The 19383-nt window shown below is 47.8% G+C and overlaps 1 protein-coding gene across 1 annotated transcript; it reads right to left on the bottom strand.

Moving 5' to 3' along the window:
- Positions 1-4863: 4863 nt before the first annotated feature.
- On the bottom strand, positions 4864-8897 carry Klk4 (kallikrein related peptidase 4). The gene is made up of 5 exons (XM_027420523.1): positions 8834-8897; positions 6852-7017; positions 6363-6613; positions 6143-6279; positions 4864-5040 (listed from the first exon to the last, which is right to left on the bottom strand). Exons 1-5 carry the CDS (start codon positions 8895-8897, stop codon positions 4864-4866), a joined length of 795 nt encoding a protein of 264 aa, XP_027276324.1.
- Positions 8898-19383: the final 10486 nt, after the last annotated feature.

The raw sequence follows: 19383 nt of genomic DNA, 5'->3' as shown, positions 1-19383 counted from the left end.
TTCATTGCTTATATCAGCGATTCTGTTTCTTTTAATCACTGAGTGCCATCCATTTCACTTCCAGGTCACCATGTCATTCACTAACTGGTTGACACTTGCTTTATTTCCAACCTGATTCCTAGGCAAAACATTTGTGTGGGAGGGGTAGGGGATGACAGGATCTCATGCAGCCCAGATGGGCCTTAAACTAGGTAAGTAACTGAGAATTGACTTTAACATCTGAGTCTCTCCTCTACCTCCAAAATGCTGGAATTGTAGGCATTACTACCACACTCAGTTTCTGCAGTGCTGTGGATGGAATCCAGGGCTCCATATGTGCTGGGTAAGTACTGTACTGAGGAGTTGCCTTCCTCATCCCTAAGCAAGGCTTCTGTTATTGATTTTTTCCATGGATCTTAGATAAACAACTAAGGTTGGGACTGCTGACCATCAGGCAGATACATGTGTAAGAATCTGCTAGAGGGCTGGGGAGATGGCTTGGTGGGTAAATCACTTGCTATGCAACCATTGAACATCTGAGTTTGGATCCCCAGCACCCAAGGAAAGCCAGACAAAATAGTGCCTGTATCTGTAATCCATCATTCCTGAGGTGAGATAGGAAGTAGAGATAAGAGATCCCCAGAAGCTGGCTTACTGAATTTGTCAGAAAACAAGAGACTGTCTCAAGGTAGAAGACAAGGACCAACACTCAAGGGTGTCTTCTGACCTCCACCTACATGCTGTGGCACTCATGTACCCACAATGTCTCTCTCTCTCTCTCTCTCTCTCTCTCTCTCTCTCTCTCTCTCTCTCTCTCACACACACACACACACACACACACACTTACAAAAAGAATCTGCTAGATTGCTTTCTAAATTGGTATAGTTTTTAAGCCCCTTCTAAAATTCCTGCTCTTTGTATAATTGACACTTGAGCTGGTCTTATTCCGCAGTGTCAGTCATCTGGGTAGGCATGTGTGAGAGAGATTATATGTTCTATGGACAGAGGATGCACTGTTTCACAGATGCTAAGGCAGCAAAGTGTGCTGATTACACTGTTTGAATCATTTGTATACCTACTGATTTCTATCTTGGCTGTCCTATCATTTAAGCTGAGTCACTGTAAAAATATTGTGTGACAAGGAACTTGTTGATGCTACCTTTAGTAACTTACTCCGTATTTTATGTATCTGAGAATCTGTTAAATGATACATAAAATTTTTTGATAGTTGGGTGCACACCTGTCATCCCAGCACTTGGAAGGTGCATGCATGAGGATCAGGATTTAAGATCACCCTTGGCTACATAATGAATTCCTGGCCAGCCTGGGTTACATAAGATCCTGTTTCAAAACAAAACAAAATAAAGAACAGCAAGATTAAATAAACAAATAAAAGGGGTAGTGGTTTCCATACTTCCTTTAAGGGTTTATCCACAAATCCAGTTTGTTTGTTTATTTTGAGACTGGGTCTCTGTGTGTAACTTGGGCTGGCCTTGAACTCTTGATCTTCCTACCTCAGCCTCCTGTATGGTTGTATTACAGATATGCACATCCTTGCTAGTATAATTTATCAATGAAGAGCTCAATAGTAATTCCTCCTATTATGCATGCTGAGTATGCCCCGTTCTCTGTCTCTGGGTCTAAAGCAGGCATCTCAGATTTTTCCCATCAGCTTCCAGCTACAGCAGCTAGGTCCTGAGACAGGTACAGTGAAACATTCTTAAAGTGTGGGAAAGAAGGCAAAAACGGGCTGGAGAGATGGCTAGTGGTTGAGAACACTGGTTATTCTTGCAGAAAATAGGGTGTGGTGGTTTGATTAGGTACAGCTGCCCCCCATAGACTTGTGTGTTTGCATTTTTGGCCAGAGGGAATGGAACTATTAGGAGATGTGGCCTGCCAAGAGGAAGTATGTCACTGTGAGAGTGGGCTTTGAGGATTTCATATGCTCAAGCTGTGTCCATTGTGGAACTCAGTTCACTTCCTGTTGTCTGTGGATCAAGATGTAGAACTCTCAGCTCCTTCTCTAGAACTATGTCTGCCTGCATGCTGACATACTTCTCATCATGGCAATAATGGACCAAACCTCTGAAACTGTAAGCCAGCCCCAATTAAATGTTTTCCTTTGTAAAAGTTGCCATGCGCCTTGGTGTCTAGGCAACTTCACAGCAATAGAAACCCTAACTAAGACAGAAGTTGGTATTGCTGTGATGGGCCTGACCTTGCTTTTGTTTGGAGGGATATGGAATTTGGATTAGTAAAGCAGTTGAATGCCTTAAAGGCTTAATGGGCCATCCTAGTGAGAGCATGGAAGACAGTGGTGCTGGGGTGATTTGAACTGTGAGATCCTGGCTCAAGAGGTTTCAGAGAAGAATGTTAGTATGTGGCCTAGAGACTAGTCTTGTGATATTTTGGTAAAGAAAGTGGCTGCTTTTTTCCCTTGACTGAAAAGTTTACCTGAGGCTAAAGTGAAGGTTTTGGATTAATTCCAATGGCAGAGGAGATCTCAAAATAGCCTAGGATAGACTCTGTTGTATAGTTATTAGTGTTCACTCTTACAAAGGTCTAAAAGGAAAAGGAGTAAGACGAGCAAGGAAAGGTACAAAATGTACAATTTGAGGAGAAAAGGGCACCAGGAAGTGGAATGGAGCTAAATCCTGTGTTCAAAGAAATAATCAGACTAACAAATGGAATAAAGGGAGTAGAGCCCTCAGGGCGAGATCCCATCCAGCTAAGTTTCCAACTTGTGAAAAGGGTCTAGGCATGGTGGTGCAAGCCTTTAATCCCAACATTCCAGAGGCAGAGGCAGGCAGATTTCTGAGTTCAAAGCCAGCCTGGTCTACAGAGCAAGTTTCAGAACAGCCAAGTTTAGACAGTGAAGGAAACCATGGAAAACAGAAAGCTGGTGAAGATGTAGTTGAAGATGTAGTGCTGTTCCAGCCCCAGAAAGCAGCACGATTTTGGTAGCTTCAGCCACATGGTTCTGGCTTTAGAGTCAAGGATATAAGAAAGGGGTTATGGAATCTCCTTCTGTGACTAAGGAAAGCCACATGGAGGCCAGGCATGTGTCAGTGGTGTCCCTATATGGAGGCCCAGAGAGGCCATTGCTTGGAGATGTGAATTTGAAGCTTGCATTGCTTTGAGAACCTTGAGATGTTGGAGATGCCAGAGCTGTGGGATACCTGCCAAGAAAAGCTGCTAACAGGGAGTGGAACCAGCTCAAGAAAGAGAAGTATGTTGCAGTCAGCAAAGCTGAAAGGAGTCGGTGATCTGAAAAGTGTTTTGACATCAGACATGGAGATGCAGTTTGCCCAGATGGCTTTTGGTCTTGCTTTGGTCCAGTATTTCCTCACTATGCTCTCTTCTCTACATTTTGGAATAGTAATGCATATCCTGAGCCATTATATGTTGGAAATATATGGATTACAGTTAAGAGATGGCATGAATCTCAGAAGGGACTTTGAACTTTGGACTTTTAGATATTGTTGAGACTGTGAAAGACAATGGGGACTTTTGAAGTTGGGCTAAATGCATTTTGCATTATGTTACGGCTACAAGCCTATGGGAGCCAGGGAGTGTTAAGTGGTGGTTTGAGTAAGTGTGCTCCCCATAGACTCATGTGTTTAAATGCTTTGTCCATAGGGAGTGGCACTATTAGGGGGTATGGCCTTGTTGCAGTAGGTGTGGCCTTGTCAGAGAAAGTGTGTCACTGTGGGAATGGGCTTTGCGGTTTCATATGCTCAGGCTAAACCCAGTGTAGGGGACTCAGTTCACTTCCTGTTGTCTGCCAGTCAACCCCTAACTAAGACATAGGGGTTGGATTCCCACAAACCATGTCCAGTGGCTTATAACCTCCTATAACTCCAACTCCAGGTGATCTTCTGCCCTCTTCTGGTCTCCATGGGCATTGTACTCACACACACACACACACACACACACACACACACACACACACACACACACACACACAAATAAAAAATAAAAAAAAAATCTTAAAATCAAAGACAAAAAACAAAAGTAGACCAATCACAACAGAGGTTGTAAAACTGGAAACCTCATTTTTGGAAATGAGAGGGCATCCAGAGAATTGGTGTCTCTTAACATCACTGACAGGCTGCTACACAAGAGCCCAGTGTCTTCCTGTCTCTGCTCCCATCGCATGTTTGGGAAACCAAGACACAAAGAGGAAAAACCATGTGCTGAATTATCCCATGGGTGGAAAGGGAGACAAGGAGGATACTTCAAACAGAACCAAGAGGCCTTTTATTTGTGGATCCCTGAGGAGACAGAAGGTGTTTGGGGAGGGGCAAGACTAACCGTGGCAAGACTGGGTCAACACTGGGCTACTAGAGGACACTGAACACAAAGAAAAGCGCAGGTGGGTTCCGTTCCTGTGTCTGAGGGAGGAGGCTGGAGCCTAGACTCCTGAGTCTGAGGGATGAGGTGTGGCTTGGACTCCAAAGGCTGAGGAGGAGGTGTGGCTTGGACTCCAGAGTCTGAGGAGGAGGTTGGGCCTAGACTCCAAAGTCTGAGGGAGGAGGTTGTGGCCTGGACTCCTGAGTCTGAGGAGGAGGTGTGGCTTGGACTCCAGAGTCTGAGGAGGAGGTTGGGCCTAGACTCCAAAGTCTGAGGGAGGAGGTTGTGGCCTGGACTCCTGAGTCTGAGGGAGGAGGCTGGAGCCTGAACTCCTGTGTCTAAGGGTGAAGGTTGTGGTCTGGACTCCTGAGTCTGAGGGAGGAGGCTGGAGCCTGAACTCCTGTGTCTGAGGAAGGAGGTTGTGGCCTGGACTCCTGAGTCTGAGGGAGGAGGCTGGGGTCTGAACTTGTGGGTGGATCTGAGGGAAGAGGGCTGGGAGCAGTCCTGAGTTTCTGGCTCTCTCAGCAGGCTTCAAGTGTGCGGTGTGGGGAGTCCATAGCTGGTCTGAATGGTAGTCTGGATCCAGTTAGTGAACTTGCAGAGATTGGTGTAGACACTTGGTATGCCAGGCTGCCCACACTCTCCTTGTCCCATAGACACGAGCCCTTGCAGGGATCTGTTGCATACTATGGGACCCCCAGAGTCCCCCTGAAAGAGAGAAAGAGAGAAAGAGAGAAAGAGAGAGAGAGAGAGAGTGAGAGAGAGAGAGAGAGAGAGAGAGAGAGAGAGAGGAGAGAGGAGAGAGAGACCCAAGCTGGGCTCCCAGCACCCACAACAGTGTGCATATAACCATCTGTTACTCTAGCTTGGGGGATCCGATGTCTCCTTCTGGCTGGCCAAGACAGACAAAACTAAAGTTAAAACTAAGCAGCACACTTTCTTCTCCTCTCGTCCTAGCACCTAGGCACCATTGGCTAGTTGTACTGGTCCTAGAACCACATGTAAATAAGTTCATACAGTATATAACAGTCTATGCATGCCTTCCTGGTACACAAGGGTTTTCAGACATAACCACTTCTCCAGAAGAGCGTGAGCTGAAGATAACACATGAGGTCCCAGAGCATCCTCATAAGGATGCTCGTGGTACACAGGAATAGGAGGAAGGCAGCCGTATGCCCTTGCCAGAGCCCAGAGGTCACTTGAACAGGAGTCTTGTGTTCACACAACTGCCTGCTTCCCTGGGGCTTGCTGCGGTCCTGTCTATTTGTCTGTCTCTTTCAGGGCTTGGTTATCTGCCTCTATGTCTCTGTGTTCTGTATATGTCTATGTCCTCTTCATTTTACTCTTTCTGTTGTAGTACTGGAATCAGAATCCAGTATCTTTGCCGCGTGCTCCACCACTGAGCCGCGCCCCCAGCACCTCACTGGGGGATTTAGGCAGGTGATTTGCACGGGTCTATATTCCTAGTATTGTTCTCACATCTTACTTTGAGAAACTTCTCACTTAGTTGTCCAGGCTGGATCTTCCTCAGCTTCCTGAGTGCTTAGGCTTGTAGATTTGAGTCACTATGCCTGGCTTCTGTGTTTCTGCCTCCCTGTTCCTCTCCACTCCCTCCATCCCCCTCCTTTTGAGACAGGGACTCACTGTGAATAGCTGGCCTTGAACTCACAGAGATCACTTGCCTCTGCCGGGATTAAAGGAGTGGGCCACCACTCCTGGCTCCTCCACTTCCCATAGCCATCTCAGTGCACCTGAGGTGTACCTTCTGCATCTCCCGCCCCATCTCTGTCGCACCCTTCCTGTGTCTCACATTGCATGTGTCCTTTTGGTCCAGTCCTCCTCCAGCGCAGAACATGCTGAAGTGATACACAGGGTCATACAACAGCCGGCAAGTCTCCTCTGACACCACCGAGAGGTTCACACACTGCAGAAGGCTGGGCAGTCTCCCTGAGACACAGAAAGGAGGGTCAGCCGCATTTGGCTGGTCGGGAAACCTCTGGGGGAGGGCGGTCATGTTCCCAGCAGCTCACCGTTCTTTAGTCGACCCCAGCCAGAGACTAGGCAGGTATCCCCAGGGGTGGGACATTGGGAAGCCACAGGGATTCGCCTGATGGTGTTAGACTCCGTCACTGATTCGTTCAGCTTGATGAGCATGAGATCGTTGGCATAAGGAGGGTCGTTGTAGTCCGGGTGCTGGATGGAGAGGTGGGCCTCTAACATCCGGCTGCCAGGCTCTTGGGAGCCTTCCAGGCTGTGCAGGCCTAGTCCCACGGTGTAGGAACTGAGGATCACCCAGCAGGTGAGCTATACAGTGGCACCTCGTCTCCCATCTCATCCTCCACCCTAAAACTACAGTGACCCCCGCTTTGTCTTTCCCTCCGCACTAGACTTGTCCTGGTCCAGCTAGGTAGGGCTCCCCTCACATCTGTCAGCACTGTGGTCCCTTGCGCGCCCTCTGCAGGCCGAGCCTGATATTGAACCCCCTCCCCTCAGCATCCTACCCCACCACCCCCACTCACTCCTGTAAGCAGTGCGCTGCTGACAGCACCCACTGCGGATGCACCAGAACGCCAGAGCAGAAAAAAAAATTGTCTTCTGAGAACAGTGCGGCCTGCCAGGGTTGAGAGTGTGGACGGCAGTCTTGGCCTTGTATGATGCGGCCGCTGGCACTTGAGGCTAAGGACCCTGGGGATGGAGTTAGATTTAGGTATGGGGTGTGGAGTAGGGGCGATTCATGGCTTCTAGGACGGGACAGAACCCTGTCCCTGTCAAAGTTTGTGAGCACGGTCTGGATGAGAGCTCAGAGTTATGGGGGCGATGTTAGGGTGAAAGGATGTGATCAGAGGTGGCAGTGGGGGCGGGGAGGGGCCGGGGCTGGTTCTTGATGGAACCAGCTGTGAATCCTGGGTTAGAGTTCCTCCCAGCAGGGTCTGAGCGAAGGGGAGGCCATGGCAGGGGACCAGTTCAAGAGGCAGGATTAGGGCTCCCAAGGGTAGGATATCAGAGTAAGGACTTGGTTAGACGTTTTGTGATGGAACCAGGTTTTAGGGTCTGGCCATTGCTGGGGACAGGAACCCTCAGGGTTCCTGGGGGTAAGATTTAGTACAGGGGCTTGGTCAGGACTTCAGGGGTGGAGCCAGGGCTGGGGTCAGAAGGAGGAAGCAGGACCAGGAGGGGTTTGAGTGCAGACGTGTGGCTAGGGCTTCACAGGGAGTCCTGGAAACTGGAAGCAAAGTGCTTGAAGGTGGGTGGTCAGGCCAGAGTCTGGATTGGGTGAAGGCAGGGCTCACTGGGACAGAGTGTCAATTAGGGATCAAGGTCTTCGCCTCCCTGAGAAGGGTTAGGTTCGCCACGTAAACTAGGCAGTTCTGGGGACAGAGTCGGGAGGAGAATCCAGGTTCTTACTTCAGGGATGTGCATGGCCGGGGACAGGCTGAAGAAGCTCTTAAAGGGCAGAGTCTGAGAACAGGAGTCAGAGAGGTACCATGAAGCGGCTAGCAGAGTCAGGGCTGGATGGCGATTTGGGAGACAGGAGAAGTGGCTAGTTACCAGTCACCAAGAAAGTGGTGCCTGGAGTGAGTCAGAGCTAGAGGGGGTGAGGTCAGGGCTCAGAGGGGTGGGGTTAGGGCTCAGAGGGTGGTGCAGGTCCCTTGGGGGAAGTTAAGGCTCAGGGGTCTCCTTGGGACTGGGTCTGGGAGCCACGATCAGCACACTGGATGCAGGGTCATTTGTCAGGAGGGTGGGTGGGTCAGCTTGAAGTCTCAGGCTAGTCTTCAGGACCAGGAACCATTTCTCTCTCATGCACAAAGCCATGTCAGGAGTCTTTCAGAACACACAGCCCCTCACCCACCTGGCCCAGATGAGACAGATGAGACACTCCAGGAGCTGTTCAGCTTTGTGGCCTAGATGTGCCTCCACCCAGCCTCACCACAGCCATATCCAGCCACAGCCTATTTACCCAGACATCATTATTCCAGGGGATTGGGGTGGGGCACAGATGGCAGAGTGCTCACTTAGCGTACACAAAGCCTTGGGTTTGATTCCAGCACCACGTAAAATGGGCATGGTGGTGCACACCTGTGAGCCCAGCACTAGGGAGGTGGAGGCAGGAGAATCAGAAGTTCAAGGCTGTTCTTAGATTTAGTGAACTTAAGGCCAGCCTAGACCATGTAAGCCTCTAAAATAAAGCAATGCGCCAGATATCATCCTCAGCACACAGGAGACAGAGATAGGCTCCCTTCTGTTAGAAAGAAAGAAAGAAAGAAAGAAAGAGAGAAAGAAAGAAAACCATCGAGTCACCCAAAACTAGGCACAGATCCCATTTTTCCCTTAGTGGCACAAACTGTCACTCATTCTCACGACCCACCACCTTTACAAGCATGACCTCACACCCACTGTCACCAGTCACATCACACTGTCCCAGGAGAGTCAGAAGCAGAAAGACACCGAGTCATGTCTGAATGCTGGCTGACAATGCTCTCTCAGGCACACACTCAGATACCTGTGACCCCAAAGATGAGATGCCCCAGGAACCAGCCCCAGAGGGTTCTTGTGGTGACCATCATGTTGGCTCCTGGAAATGAAGACAAGTGACTCTGGGGATGGCAGTCCTGGTCTCTCCATCTCCCCCAATGTCCCCATACTCTCTTCCTTATTTTTTGTATTTGTGGGATATAACCGGGCAGAGAGAGATGGGGATGGAGGAGAAAAAGGGGGAGGAAGAGGAGGAAGCATCTAACTATCTTGGAAGGGGGGTGGGGAATGGAGAGATGGAGGCACAGATCTTCACTGAGGGCACATGAAAGACCTAGACAGGCATTCAAGAGGTCTGCTCATAAGGCAGCCTGAGAGCCAGAGATTTGGAGTAGACTAGAGATGCTTCTAATGAGGGGGGAGGGAGAGAGAGAGAGACAGAGAGACAGACAGAGAGAGAGAGACAGAGAGAGAGAGAGAGAGAGAGAGAGAGAGAGAGAGAGAGAGAGTACTTCTTACCTGCTGCCTCTAGTCTCTGGATTCTTTGAGCCTGCTGGCTGAACTGAGCTGAGCTGCCACCCACAGGGGCCCCCACAGGGTTTATAAGCCTACTCAGCAGGGCCTGGCCCTGCCCCCCAGGGGATACATTGCACATGTCAGGTGCTGCAGACTCCAGCTCAAAGCCCTCAGGCTGCCTGATGGAGTCTGGGGCACAGGAAGGGAACAGTGCCCAGATCCCAGGTTCTCTTGCCTCTTCCTCCCCCCACAACTTCCCTCACGCTTTTTTACTCATTCCTTCCGTCTCTCATGCTCCTTCTCTTATTCACTAAATAAAATTTCCCCTACATCACTCCCACATTCTACCTCTTTATGAGTTCCTTCTTGGGTGTCCTCTGAAAGCTGCCCCAGCGTCAAATCCAGCCAGCATCTTGTACTTCCTTGGGAACCTTATTTGTGATGGGTTTCTAGATCCTCCATTTTGCCATGCATAGGATCAGGGTAACCATCACTCCATGCCTAGCCTGAATTCAGATAACCCTGCAAGCAGATCCTCCCTCTGCTGGTGTCCTAGCTCAGGGGTTCCTGGGAGGTAGAGAAAGATAAAGGCATCCCTTAGTCAAGAGCAATGAAGCAGCTGTCATGCTTGGAGCTCTACATCAGGCCAGGGACCAGGAAGAATGAAGATGTCTCCTGGGACCCATGTCCCAGTGAGGGTGTGGAGATAAACAGTAAAGAAAACCTAGAGGGATTGGGAAATAAGTGGTGGTTGGTAGTGTCCGAGGAGGGGATATTTAAGCTGGGAATCAGGCGACTATGAAGAAGAGTGGGGACCAGGAAGGAGAGGGCTGCAGCAGAAGACATCTTGGTATGTGTCAGTGGACATTTCCCTGGGAAACAAGACAGACAAGGAAGCCTGCAGAAATGGTTTAAACATCAAGGTTAAGGGCTTAGATTGTATGTTAAGCACAGCGGTAGAGGAAGTGACATGAGTTTGTCTACTTTGTACAGTCAGTCACTGTTGGTGAGGAGTGACAGAGGGAGGAAGTGGAAAGGGGGATCATGCTGAGAGGGAAAATGCTGAGATTCGTGTGTGAAATGCTACAGCCTAGATGGCAGCTGTTGTGGTCCAGACTAGAGATGCTGTGGTCCAGATTAGGGATACCAGAGGGAGATTGGATTCAGGAGGAAGATTCTGAGGTCCAGTGTGAGATGCTGGAGTTCAGGTGGTAGTGCTTGGTGCATCAGGTCTCATGGTACGTTCTGTGAAGGATGAGGTCAGCACTGAGGCTAGGGAGGCCAGCTAAAGGAGAGAGGAGAGGTGGATGGTGTTTTCTTTGTCACTTTTCTCACTGGGTCAGGTGGAGGTGACCTGGAATTATTTGGGAACAGACTCAGACAGTGGGGGCATTTCTGGTCTTACGTGCTGGAGTCATTTGCACTAAGATGGAAATATCTTCCAATGGGCAGAATCCAGTCCGAGGTGTGAGGTGTAGGGGGCAGAGGCAAGGAGGGACAGATGTGAGCCAAGAGGACTGGGAGATACCAAACTGCAGAAGGATGGAAAGGACCCAGAGAGATGGAAACTTGGAGATCTGAGTATGGGAAGAGCAGAAACACATACCCAGAGGGACAGACAACTGAGCCACATGCTAGCCCCTCACTGGGGCTCTACTTTTGAGTCATGCCATATCTCAGCCTTCTGTCGTCTTTTTATAGCACTCTATACATCTCTCAGAGCCCAGTGGAACAACTCAGGCACAAGTTTTGCTTGTGTGATAATTCTCTTTACATCTGTTTTCCTCTAATCTGGAAGTCTTTTGTGGACAGATCCTGTGTCTTGGTTTTCCTGATGGGGTTAAATGGATGGATACAGGCACACAGATAGGAACAGAGAGCACAGAGGCAGACAGGGAGAGGGGACAGACAGGCAGGGAAAACAGTAACAAACAGTGGTAATGGTTTATATTATTAAGTTAACTTTTGGGGAGCATTGCCTCTGGCTATACCTTCAGGGTTTGCACACAGTAGGACTGGAAGATTGCTTACCCAGGGTGCTTGGGTCAGAAGAAATTGGGATTATAGAATATTGTGTGTGTGTGTCTTCATGTGTGTGCAGTGCACATGTGTGTAGGGAAGCATGTGTGAAACCAGAGGTCAGCCTTAGCCATCATGCCTCAGGTGCTACCCATTTTTTATTTTATTTTTTTATTTTTGAGACAGGGTCTCTCTGTGGCCTGTAACTCACCAACTCAGTGAGGCTGAGTCCCCAGGATGCTCCTGTTTCTGTCTCCCCAGTGCTAAGAGTATAAGTATCACCACACCTAGCTTCTTCTTTTCTTTTTTTTAAATTTATAACTTTTTCATCTGTTTTCTGGGGATGGAACTCAGGTTCTCACGCTGGCAAGGCAAGCATTTTACCTATTAAACCATCTCCTCAACCTAATTCTCAAGGATTTTCAAATACATGAGATATCAGTGAGACTGGAGAGATGGCTCAGTGATTACAATCACAGTTTTGTTTCCAGTACTCACATTAGGTGGCTCACAAATGCCTGTAACTCCAGGGGGCCCAATGCCCTCTTCTGGCTTTCTTGGGCACTACACTCATGTGCACATCCCTACATACAGACACACACTCGTAACTAAAACTAAAATATTTAAAAATGATCACATTTCTGTATCTATCTATGCATCTATATATTTATTTGTTACTTATTATTTATGCTATTTATATTGTGCATGCCAGTGCACACTTATCAAAGTCAGGGAACAACTTGCAGAATTGGTTCTTTTCTTCTACCACATAGGTCCAGGGGATGGGATTCAGGTCTGGAGCAAGCACCCTGACCCACTGAGTCATCTTGGGCCCCCTCTTCAACTTCTTCTGAAACAGTCACTCTGAGGCTCAGGCTGGCCCTGGCTTCCTAAATGCTGGGATGACAGGTACGAGGCACCACACACAGTGGTTTTGCATGCTCTTCCTAATACGCCTTGTGGCATGGAATTTACCAACTGAAGGTGTTGTTTCTAAAACTTTAGATTTTGAAATGTTTTAGATTTCCTAACTTAGAGACACTGGCCTCTGACTCATTTCCCTTTTGATGACTTTGTGGAGTAGAGAGGCCTGCGCAACTCTTTTACAGATAAAGAAACTGAGGCACAGAGAGACAAGTAAATATTGAAAGTCAGAGCAAGGCCAAGGCTGGAGAGATTTAGATGGATGAACAGAACAATACAATGAGCCAAACATTGCTTGCACAGTGAGAAGGTGGCTAAAAAGTCAGATGCTGAGAAGCTTTGGAGTTAGGGGTAGCATAACAATAATAACTCAAAAACAGAACTAAGACTAATGTTTCTACCTACTCCTATGCATGTGTTGTTGGAATTGCTTTATAAACATAACCCCTTCAGGACCAGTATTATGCCCCACTAGGTAAAAGATACAGTCAGAGAGGTCAAACAACCTGCCCAGGGCCACGTAGCAAAATGGCAATGAACTTGAGGCTTCTAGATTGAGAGCGAAGGTGTGTTAAGCACATTGCTATGTTGTCTCTCAGAAAACTGCAGCTGCAGAGTTGGATGGGTGTTGTGCTCCTGCAGGGGTACAGGATATGGGGAGCCTGGGACACCCAGTCTGGACATCCCTCACCTAAGCCATCTTTCCTTCCCTCCACGTACAGTGCAGCCTGGGCAGGGGAAGACTGGAGGCACCAGGGTCCATGGCTGGGTGCCAGTCAGAGCCCACTCCTAGCAGAACTGGAAAAACGGGTCCTTCTGCTGCAGGTGAGCCAGGCTCCTACTGAGGAGACTCCTCCATTTTAGAACCCCAAACTTTCCTGTCTGGGGTCCTGGTGGGGGCCAGGCAACTTCAGTGAGCTGTTAAAATTTCCCTGCCAAGTCTTCCAAACAGCTGTGGATTGAAGTTGAACTTACTTCAAGGGAAGGACAGGTGGCTGTCTGTCCTTCACTCAGTGACACAAAACTGTCTTGGGACCTATCCTGTCACCTTCCAGCTTCTGTCCTAAGTATGGGCAAAGACTGAGGGAGCCAGTGGGACAATCCAGTGCCTCCAAGGAGGAGCTGGGACCAAGTTGGGGCAATTTTTAGGATCCCCTCCAGAAGTGAAGATGGGGAGACTTTGGAAGAGAGAGTTGGAGCTCTCAACATCCTGGGAGGGTTCTGGTCTGGAGCTGGCACAGAGAACATAGCTGGACCCCAACAGTGGGAAGGATAGCTGGGGGGAGTGAAAGGGGTGAGAAAAGAGGGCATCAGTAAACAGCCCCACAGCCAGCTACTGTGGGCCGGGATGCAACTCAATGGTGAGGCACACACACCATGCAAGGGGACCTAGGTTCTGTCCCTAGTTGCTCCCCAACTAGGGAAAGTGTCCTAATTTAGTCGAAGTGAAAGCCTGGTTTATCAAAATACAAAGGAAAGAGAGCTGGGGGGTGTGGCTCAGCGGTAGAGCCTAGGATCCCCCAGTGAGGGACTGGGGGCATGTCTAGGGTAGAGCCTCTGCCTGGGATCCCCAGTGAGGGGCTGAGGACATGTCTGGAGTAGAGTCTCTGTCTAGGACTCCCAGTGAGGGGCTGAGGACATGTCTGGAGTAGAGTCTCTGTCTAGGACTCCCAGTGAGGGGCTGGGGACATGTTTAGGGTAGAACACCAGGCCCTGGGTTGCATCCTGAGCATCACAGGGGAAAAATAAAACTTTTTTGAAAACAAAGTCTCAGCCACCATTGGAGGAGTCACAGGGTCTTCATCCTGACTTCTCCTGGAATGGGAGGAACTAGAGTTCTCAGTTCTGTTTTTATCACTGAGTCTGAATTCCATCACCCTGGTTAACACAGCCACCTGCCAGCATTCAAAGGTGTTTCTCTTCTTACGGCGAAGCCTTGGCTTCTATGTTCTTCCCAAAAGGGAGAGGGACCCCTGCTAGCCCTCCACATGGGAAGGCTTCCATGTTGCTTGTGGTCTCCTCTGACTTTGTGTAAAACACATCTAGCTCCCTGGAGTCTCACACTCCCTGCATGCACTGGGCGGGCTTTTTACAATTGGTGGCCGGTGACCATTTCTACTGTTGTTTTTAATCAAACACCAGCATAAAAAGGTCAGGAGGTTTTGAGTTGCTCTTGTAAAGACCACACATCAGTCAACAATGTGGCCACACACTCCCATTCATGGCTTTATCTATCTTCAGAGTGCTGAGCCCCGGGGCATCTGACAGTTTTACCATATTTTCATTTCCTGTCTGGCCCTTTTGACCCTAGCAGACTGGAGACAGAGGGAGGAGTGGAAAGAGGTTGGAGACAGATAGAGACATGGAGATCACCGGCAAGAAAGTCACACACACAAAAAAAAAAAACAATAAAAACAGGCAAAACCATTCTCTTGTTAGGGTTTCTATTGACCATGACCAAGCAACTTGAGGAGAAAAGTTTTTATTTCATATTACAGGTCACACTTCATCCTTGAGGGGAGTTAGGGCAGGAACCTGGAGGCAGGAGCTGAAGCAGAGGCCAGGAGAAACATTGTTTCTCCAGGGCTTCTGCTGTACCTGCTGTGCAAGCCCATTGGAGCCTAGACGATCATGAGTCCCTCATGTCTGACACTGACAACATGTTGGACTTTGGTTTTGCTTCGAGCTGATGCCGACTGTGCTCTGGCTCTTCCCTCTTGGAGTAAGAAAGCATGTGACTTACCTTGACTTGACAGGAACCCTCAATATGGCACTATTTCCCTTGTGGCAGATTGATTACATTGGACCACTTCCACAGTTGGGGAGACAGCTCTTTGTCCCTACTGGGATAGATAGTATTTCTGGCTATGGGTTTTCCTTTCCTGGATGTAAATGCTCCTGCCAAAATGACTATGCAGGGACTTACTTACAGAACGCCTTACCCAACACCATGGTCGTCCACACAGCATTGCTTCTGTGGACCCCACGTCCCAGCTAAGGGAATACGGTAGTGGAATTATGCTCATGGAATCCACTGTTCTTACTGTGTCCCACACCGTACTGAAGCAGCTGGATTGCCAGAACAATGGAATGGCCATTTAAAGATCCAGCTGAAACACCAGTTGGGTGGCAATAGCCTGGAGGGCTGGGACAAGGTTCTCCAGAAGGCTGTGCCTGCCTCCAATGTATGGTACTGTTCCTCCCACTGCCAGGATGCAGGGGTCCAGGAATTAAGGCATGGACATGGAAATGGTTCCACTCACTATGACCCATTAGGAAACTTTTTGCTACCTGTTCTCACAAGTTTATATTCTGCATGCTTAGAATTCAGAAGGAATGCTTCTGTCTGGACAATTGGAAGTTAAGAGTTTCCTTTCATTTATTTTGAGGTCTTGATGTCCTTGAGCCAGCTGGCTAAGAAAGGTGTAACAGTTTTAGAAGGAGTGATATCCAGACGACCAGGGGGAAATTGGGCAGCTTATCCATCATGGAAATAAGCAAGAGTATGTCTGGAGGGTAGGAGATCCTTTAGGTCAACATTTGGTGTCACCATGTCCTGTGATTAAGGTCACAATGACATGATCCAGGCAGGGTAATAAATGACCCAGACCCTTCAGGAATGACCAGGACCAAGACCTGCTAAGGATGGAGGAAATACAGAATGGGTAAATACAGGAAGGTAGTCATACCAGGTAAGGCCACACGGCCAGTTACAGGAATGAGGATCGCAGCTGACAGGTTTTTCTCTTATTTGGAAGGCATATGCTTGTGTAAACAGTGAGTAGATATTTGGGTTTTATTTAATGTAGCATTAATTGAGATAATATTAAAGGTTAATGTTACAAACCTCTGTTGTCATATTTAAATTATGAGACATTAGACATTCCTCAAAGAACTTTGCTATCCAGGCTCTTGTATCTGTTAAGTTTCAAACCTGGGACAAACGGCTGAGGTGCCTACGTAACATATCACAGTGGACCTGGCCACCAGGCTCTCCCAGCATCCCTCAGTCCCTACCTGTTACAGGACATGGCTTGGATACCCTGCACTGTACCCTGACTCTCCAGCCCAGGGGATGGGCTGCCCTTCCCTATATAATCCAGCCATGTAGGTCACCTGTTCCTTTTGTACCTTTGGCCTCCTGGCTGCAGCACCTTGTTGCCCCCTCCCCCACGCGGCCCAGGTCACCTGGTCATGGCCATTCTGGACTCTCCCAGATGTCCCTGTCTCTACCTATGCCCTCCCTTTTATCTATAATAACCCTTCTCCTCCACCGTACCTAGGAGCAGTCATGTCCTTTCCTTTTAATTTCTTTTTTGCATTCATCTGGAGCCGAAACTGCTAGAGTGACTTAAGTGAGTTCCCTCCCCCAGGAACTCCTGTTGATCTGCCTCTCCTAAGATATGTAGGCATCATTTGCTTCTGCTGGCTTCCGTGGCCCACCAAATTTGATTCTATAGTCTGCCTCTTCAGCCGCTTCTCCCCTCCACCTTATCTAACCATCTCTCTTCACCTACCCAGTAAGTGTCCTCTCTCCCTATGCCCTTTGGACCACCCAGCGCATGGGCGATCCTACTTACTAAAACACTTGCCCCTTTCCAGATGCTTTCTCCTCTGCCTGACTTAACTGTGTGTCTCTCCCCTTATCCTGGGTGTCACTACAGAGCTCCCTCCTCTGTCTACTTTCCCTGTGAAAGCCACACCCGTATGCTAGGAAACATCCTCTTGCCCTACCGGGCTCCCATCACATGAAAAGGGCCTCCTCTCCTCTGTGATTTGGGACGTTTCTCTCTCTGACAAGTCTCTCAGTCTGCTTGGGGAAGGCCTGTTTGAAATTCTTGTTACCGTGACGCTTACCCCTCTGCTCCCTGGTGGCTCCTCTCAGCTACTTCCTGGGACTTCCTCACCCCAAGGAGCTGCCTACTAAGTTCCACAGCTTCTCTGCATGCTCCTGGGTCTGTGTCCCTGTTCTTGCTCTTTTCCCCTTGGAGTTACTGCTCTGTCTCTTGTGCCTGTATGCTTCAAGTTTCCCTGTCTCTCCCTAAGAGCTGCCAGAGGAGCCCCACAGTGTCTCTGTGACCTCCTGGCTTCTGTGATACTGGAACCCCACCTTGGGTGGAGCTCCTCCTTGTTTCTCCTGGTCCCTGTGGCTGCACTGTTCTCTGTCTCTTAGCTGCCTAACCCTACCTGTGATGGAGGTCATTTTATGACCTTTTCTCCTCAGACTCAATCCCTTTCTCGGACTCAGAGCCTTGCTGTCTTACTGGAAATGACTTGGCCTCAGTATAGCTTGATGGCTAATGAAGGCACACTCGTCCAAATTCTTGCAGATTGTAACAACTTTTACCACTGCATAAGCAATTGGTCCCAAGTTCTTTTATTTCAGAGGCTTTACAACTTTCCACTCTTAAATCTGATATCTCTTTCTTTGTGTTTTACTCTCAAGAAATCTTTTAAGGCTATTGTGTAAACAGTCTTTATCTCAGGATTCGTAAATTCACTGGGTGTGGTTAAAGAATTCGTAAAATCTGTAACAACATTTGGCTTTAAAATTATAACAAAAAACTTATACTTAATACCAATACATGGAAATTTTAATTTGCTACAACATCCCATTTGTAATTCAACTCTTATCTAGAGTATATTGAATATATAACTTAGATTCAACTCTTGTTTAGGAAAACAGATGTTTTAAATAGCAAGCATAGGGCTAGAGAAATGGCTCAGAGGTTAAGAGCACTGGTTGTTCTTCCAGAGGTCCCCAGTTCAATTCCCAGCACCCACAGGACAGCTGGAAACTGTCTGTAACTCCATTTCCAGGGGATCTGACACCCTCACACAGACATATATGTAGGCAAAATACCACTGCACATAACATTAAAAAACTATTAAAAATAATTAAATAGCAAACATGTTGCTCTCCTCCCTCTTAGCTGATGACCTTCAAGTGTAAGCAGTCACTTGACAGGCAGCCGTCTTTACTAAGGTTAAAGGGTACATGCCTTGTGACTTCACCGTCTTGAGATGACCATGTGGCATAAAGCAGCAATTACAAAACTTCTCAGTCTTAATGAGCTCTGTTTATCATTGTATCTCCTTTTAGACTAAGGAAGCAGTGAGTTTCCAAAATATTTCATATTGGTATGGATTTTTGTATGATGATACAACATGCTATATATGTGATTCAACTCTGGTTTAGAATATACTGTATATGGTGATACAATTTTAGGGTTATAAAGGTCTATTCAGATTACCAAAGCTGATTTAAGACATGTCTTTGCCTGTGGAATGAGAGAAGGTTGGACGATGGATGATATTTTATTTTGTAATCTCAAGTTCAGTTTGTATGAGAAGATCCCATTGTTTGACAGCTGGATAATGATCTCCTGTTCCTTCCATAGGAATCAGTAAGTGAAATTTGAGAATCCATTTGAACATTTGAAATTTGAACATCCAAGAGGATGTTCTTGAAATTGGTTATTAGTTAAGGGTAGTTAGTATAAAGCAGCAAGGATCAAATCTATGTAATTGTTGACTCTGGGTCCTCTCCTGATCTACTCAACAAGAAGAATAAGGCAAGGTTAGTATTTTCTGGCCCCTATGATGCCAATGAATCTACTCCAAAGGTTTATGCTCCAGAGCCTGTAGGAGACAGTTTACTGGGAAAATAAGTAAGTTTAAGGCAGTGGAGGATCCGAGCATGATACAAAGGCCTCTTTTAGTCTGCACTCAAACAGCTGTAGCTCTTCCTCTGACTCTCGAGATGATGTTCGTGGACTGCCCAATGTTGCCTCTCCTAGAGTTTAGATGGATTGGTCAGTATAAAAGCAATCTTTTAAATCCAAATCTATTAAAGACCAATCTTTAGAAATAGCTGGGGGTGTAGGTAAATGAGGCTGTAAAGCTCCCATCAGCCACACGGTGGCGTTAACATTATGTAAATCACTCAACAATCTCCATTTGCTGAATCTCTTTTTAATTACAAAAATGGGAGAATTCCAGGGAGAAAGGGGGTATGTTGTAGAAAGTCTTACCCCAAAGATTAACTGGAACATAGTGACATATCTGCAGGACTGCCATGATGCCGTCTACACCCATGTCTTGTAGCTTTGTAGCACT

This window comes from Cricetulus griseus, chromosome 6 (assembly GCF_003668045.3).
Source record: "Cricetulus griseus strain 17A/GY chromosome 6, alternate assembly CriGri-PICRH-1.0, whole genome shotgun sequence".
Lineage (NCBI taxonomy): Eukaryota > Metazoa > Chordata > Mammalia > Rodentia > Cricetidae > Cricetulus > Cricetulus griseus.
Note: the sequence above shows the minus strand (reverse complement) of the source record. Positions and strands in the feature narration are given on the sequence as shown.